The 5655-nt window shown below is 46.0% G+C and overlaps 1 protein-coding gene across 1 annotated transcript in view; it reads right to left on the bottom strand.

Moving 5' to 3' along the window:
- Positions 1-4386: 4386 nt before the first annotated feature.
- Positions 4387-5655, bottom strand: part of LOC136330148 (cationic amino acid transporter 3-like) — a 9556-nt gene continuing 8287 nt past the window's right edge. Inside the window, exons 8-11 of the mRNA XM_066266653.1 lie at positions 5563-5655; positions 5000-5166; positions 4627-4735; positions 4387-4502 (exon numbers count right to left, since the gene is read on the bottom strand). The exon at positions 5563-5655 is cut by the window's right edge and continues 110 nt beyond it. Coding sequence (XP_066122750.1) covers positions 4387-4502; positions 4627-4735; positions 5000-5166; positions 5563-5655 — 485 coding nt within the window. The remainder of the gene's footprint in view (positions 4503-4626; positions 4736-4999; positions 5167-5562) is intronic.

Genomic DNA, 5655 nt, shown 5'->3' with positions numbered 1-5655 from the left:
TTACCATCAGTGTTGCTGTTAGCGAATTATTCCAAGAGGACCCTCTGTGGGGAAGATGACTTTAGAAAGACTGGCAAACTTCTAGAAGCCCTAGCCAGGTAGTTCACTTGTTTGAGATGGCAAAGTTGTGGGTTTGGTCCCCAGTCAGGGCACATAAAAAAGTCAACCAATGAATACATAAATAGATGAAACAACAAATTGATGTTTCTCTTTCTTAAAAATTTTTTTAATCTTCTAGAATATATAGTTTTCACAGTGTTGAGGCTGACTGTTTTTACTTCTTTTATTTGTTCATTTTAGAGAGGAGGAAAGAGAGAGAAGGGGGAGAGAGGAACAGGAAGTATCAACTCCCATATGTGCCCTGACCAGGCAAGTCCAGGATTTCATTTTATTTTTTTAATTTTTCTGAAGTTAGAAGTGGGGAGGCAGTCAGACAGACAGGTGCATGCACCCGACCAGGATCCACCTGGCATGCCCACCAGGGGGCGATGGTCTACCAATCTGAGGCCTTGCTCCTTTGTGGCCGGAGCCATTCTAGCACCTGAGGCAGAGGCCATAGAGCCATCCTCAGCACCCACACCAACTTTCCTCCAATGGAGCCCTGGCTGTGGGAGGGAAAGAGAGAGGAAGGAGAGGGGGAAGGGCAGAGAAGCAGATGGGTGCTTCTCCTGTGTGCCCTGACCAGGAATCAAACACAGGACTTACACACACTGGGCTGATGCTCTACTGCTGAGCGAACCAACCAGGGCCAAGGCCAGGGTTCTAAACCTATGACTTCAGTGTTCCAGGTCAATACTTTATCCACTGTGTCACCACAGATCATCATTTTTTTCCTTTTTATGAGGGATCCTGACTTTGTGGAGGAAAGATTTTATAAATCAAGTGATTTCTTTTGGTGAAAGAGAGACAGGAAAGGAGATGAGAAGCATCAACTCATACTTGAGGCACTTCGGCTGTTCATTGATTACTTTTCATATGTGCCTCGACAGAGTTTGGGGAGCTTAAGCTGAGCAATTGACCCCTTGCTCAAGCCAGTGACCATGGGATCATATTGATGACCCCACTGTCAAGCTGGCAACCGTGGGGTTTAGAACCTGGGACCTCCGTGTCACTGCCTGGTCAGGCTCCAGTTTAACTTCCTTTTAGTTCCACTGTCACCTCCTGACAAGCTCATCACTTCTTCTCATGCTCCTCCCCCCAACCCCTCACCTCTAGCAATGCTATTTTTCAGTGAAGAACTCTTTTCATCAACTCTGTTGGTTAACTCTAAAGGAATCTGGGGCAGAAAAACGGTCAGTGACACAATGTTATCTATCAATTATATCTCAGTAAAGTTGAGGGAAATAAAAATGATATCTCTGTATCAGTATGAAGTGAGCCACTTGTCTGTTGTTCTTTTCCTTAAAGTCTACCTTGTCTAATATTAGTACAGCTGTGCCAGCTTTCTTCTGTTACTGTTTGTATGATTTATCTTTTTTCTTCCTTTTACTTCCGACCTATTTGTGTTCTAATATTTAAAGTGTGACTATTGCCTGACCAGGTGGTAGCGCAGTAGATAGAGCATCAGACTGGGATGCAGAGGACCCAGGTTTGAAACTCCAAGGTCGCCAGCTTGAGCACAAGGTCGCTGGCTTGAGCAAGGGGTTCACTCACTCTGCTGTAGTCCCCCGGTCAAGGCACATATAAGAAAGCAGTCAGCCTGACCTGTGGTGGCGCAGCGGATAAAACATCGACCTGGAACGCTGAGGTTGCCGGTTCAGAACCCGGGGCTTGCCCAGTCAAGGCACATATGGGAGTTGATGCTTCCTGCTCCTCCCCCTTCTCTCTCTCTCCCCTCTCTCTAAAAATGAATAAATAAAAAAAAAAAATCTAAAAAAAAAAAAAAAAGAAAAAAAAAAAAGAAAGAAAGCAGTCAGCCTGACCAGGCGGTGGTGCAGTGGATAGAGTGTCAGACTGGGATGCTGAGGACCCAGGTTCGAGACCCTGAGGTCGCCAGCTTGAGCGCAGGCTCATCTGGTTTAAGCGAAAAGCTCACCAGCTTGGACCCAAGATCGCTGGCTCAAGCAAGGGGTTACTCGGTCTGCTGAAGGCCCTCGGTCAAGGCACATATGAGAAGGCAATCAATGAACAACTAAGGTGTTACAACAAAAAACTGATAATTGATGCTTCTCATCTCTCTCCATTCCTGTCTGTCTGTCCCTATCTATCCCTCTCTCTGACCCTCTCACTGTCTCTGTAAAAAAAAAAAAAAAAGAGGCCCTGGCCGGTTGGCTCAGCGGTAGAGCGTCGGCCTAGCGTGCGGAGGACCCGGGTTCGATTCCCGGCCAGGGCACATAGGAGAAGCGCCCATTTGCTTCTCCACCCCTCCGCCGCGCTTTCCTCTCTGTCTCTCTCTTCCCCTCCCGCAGCCAAGGCTCCATTGGAGCAAAGATGGCCCGGGCGCTGGGCATGGCTCTGTGGCCTCTGCCTCAGGCGCTAGAGTGGCTCTGGTCGCAATATGGCGACGCCCAGGATGGGCAGAGCATCGCCCCCTGGGGGGCAAAGCACCGCCCCTGGTGGGCATGCCGGGTGGATCCCAGTCGGGCGCATGCGGGAGTCTGTCTGACTGTCTCTCCCTGTTTCCAGCTTCAGAAAAATGAAAAAAAAAAAAAAAAAAAAAAAAAAGAAGAAAGCAATCAATGAACAACTAAGGTGCCGCAACAAAGAATTGCTGCTTCTCATCTCTCTCCCTTCCTGTCTGTCCATATCTGTCCCTCTCTGTCTCTGTCACAAAATAAAAATAAATAAATAATAAAGTTACTCTTGACCTGTGGTGGCGCAGTGGATAAAGCGTCGACCTGGAAATGCTGAGGTTGCCGGTTCAAAACCCTGGACTTGCCTGGTCAAGGCACATATGGGAGTTGATGCTTCCAGCTCCTCCCCTACTTCTCTCTCTCTGTCTCTCCTCTCTCTCTCTCTGTCTCTCCCTGTCCTCCCTAAAATGAATAAATAATAAAAAAAAAAGTTACTCTTGACACAAGGAATGTTGTGACAACATGCAACATGCACAGACCTAGAAGATATTATGCTAAGTAAAGTACGTCAGACAGAGAAAGACAAATACCATGACCTCACTATTATGCGGAATCTTTTCTCGTTTCTTAAAAAAAAAAGTTTATTAAATTTATTGGGATGATGTTGCGTAATAAAGTTCTAAAAGTTTCACGTGCACAGTTCTATAATACATTCTTTGTAATTGCAATGTGTGTTCACTACCTCAAGTCAAGTCTCCCTGTCACCATTTACCCCCCATACCCTTCTCCATCCCCTGTATATGGAATCTAAAACACAAACTCAATGAACAAACCAGAAACAGACCCATAGATACAGAGAATAAACTGACGGTGGCCAGACAGGAGGGGGTTTGAGGGGCTAGGTGAAAGGGGTGAAGGGATTCAGAAGTTCAGATTGGTAGTCACAGAATAGTCATGGGGATGTACATTACAGCATAGGGAATAGAATCAGTAGTATTGTAAGAACAATGTACAGTGTCAGGGGGTCACTTCATACATTATGTAAACCTTCGCTATACATCTGAAGCTAATAATTGTGAAAAAAACAAAAAAAATTAAACATTAAAAGAAAGTGCAACCATCGACATGGAATATAGTTGAAACATGTCTTTTCTTCCAGGTGGTAACCTCTGTTTTCCCTTGAAATGGGCACAAGAGGGCACTTCTTCTGTGAACACAATATTTAATTTTTTCTTTTAATTTTTGGTTGGTTATCTGTCATACTTGCTTTGTGAAAATTCACCTTTCTCCACACTTAAAAAAGTATGCTCTTTAAAAAAAAAGTATGTTCTTTTTTGTATGTATATTACACTTTTAAAAGTTTACTTTAAAATTATACCACATTGCCTAACTGGTGGTGGCGCAGTGGATAAAGCGTCCACCCACCACGCTGAGGTTGCCAGTTCGAAGCCCCCAGAGGTTGCTGGCTCTGAGCCCCGGCTCATCAGCATGGAGTTGCCGGCTTGAGTGGGGGAATCATCCACATGATCCTAAAGCTCACCAGCTTGAGCCCAAAGGTCACTGGCATGAGAAGCCCAAGGTCACTGGCTTGAGCAAGGGGACACTGGCTTGCCCTGGTCAAGGACATAAGAGAAGCAATCAATGTACAACTAAAGTGAAAGCAACTACGAGTTGATACCCATAGTTACCCTATTCCCTCTTATCTCTCTCAAAACAAAACAAAGGATACCACATTGGAGGCATTTTCTGGCAATAAATCCAGAACTCTAAATACATCGCACCTTCACATGCCATATAGGCTGAAAGTCTCCACTGAAGCAGAAGATGCTTCCAGCATACAGAGGTCCCACAGCATCTACTTCCTGTGGTTAAACTAATTCACAGTAGGGATGTTTTTGTCAAGAGTTTGAGAGTTTGAGGTTGGTGAGCGTTGATCTCTGGTTTTCTCCAAGCTGTGTCGGATCCCATAGCCAAAGTATATGGCAAATCCTAGGATAGAAATGAGTAACAAGAAGCAAAATATGGCATCTGAGACAGTTTCGGGGGGAAAGGTAGCAGGAAGAGATTGGATTGAGTCACCCCAAAGGGCTCTTTTTCCTAGAAAACTACTTACCAATCACCATCCAGATGCCAAATTGGGCCCAGGTTGTAGAGGTCATTTGCATCATCAAGTAATTATTCACAAAGATGCTGACCAGTGGGAGAACAGGCAAAGCAGGGACCTGTGGGCAAAGTCGGTAAGACCCTAAACACACCACATGCTTGGAAGGGAGACCCCCTTCTCCACTGGGTGGGAAGGAAGACTCCAGTCTCATTCAATGCCCACTCCTACCAGGTGTCCCACTAGATGTTCCTGGGTAGAGTGTGGATCAGGGAATGGTTCATTGGTTTTAGCAACCCCCATCCCCCTCGTCTTCCTTGGTCCAGCAAAGTATGCAAAGTTCATTGTCTCAGGGTAGATAGTTTGGGGGCATAAAGTCACCTACCTTGAAACGAAGGGGAGTTGGGTTCTGAGGCTGTCTCCAAATGATGAAAATGATCCCCATTATGAGCAGAAGCAGCAATGCAGTCACCGTTGTGCACACTGGGTCTCCAGAGACCAGATGACTGGGCCACTGGGCCAGTACCAGGCACAGGGCGGTCAGCAGGAGAGCTGCAAGGGTCAGGTAGAAGATCAGGTCCAACTTCAAGAGCCAAATGTGTCAAGACCTTGGTTCACATCCCACGCCCTAACTGCCCACATCAAGACATCAAAAAGAGCCATAAGCCCTGAATGTGTAGCTCCATTGGTTAAGAGCATCTTCCCAATATGGAAAGGCGGAGTCAATCCCCAGTCAGGGCACATACAGGAATTAATCAATGAATGTATTAGTAAGTGGAACAGCACATTGATGTTTCTCTCTCCTCCGCCCCCTCTCTCTAAAATTAATAAATGAATTTTAAAAAGGGCTGTCTTATCTCCAAGACTCCTCCTCAGCTGCCAAAAATCACACTACCCCCTTATCCTGTCAACTTCAGGACATCACCAAAGAGACAGCCCACTGCTCACCCAGCAGTAAGGCACATCCACAGACGATCTGGCCAGACTGCCGAGTGGGGATGTTGTTCACAGGGTTACACAGACTTTTTAGAGTCTTTGATA

Source organism: Saccopteryx bilineata, chromosome 3 (genome assembly GCF_036850765.1).
Source record: "Saccopteryx bilineata isolate mSacBil1 chromosome 3, mSacBil1_pri_phased_curated, whole genome shotgun sequence".
NCBI classification, from domain to species: domain Eukaryota; kingdom Metazoa; phylum Chordata; class Mammalia; order Chiroptera; family Emballonuridae; genus Saccopteryx; species Saccopteryx bilineata.
This window is presented reverse-complemented; position numbering and strand designations above follow the sequence as displayed.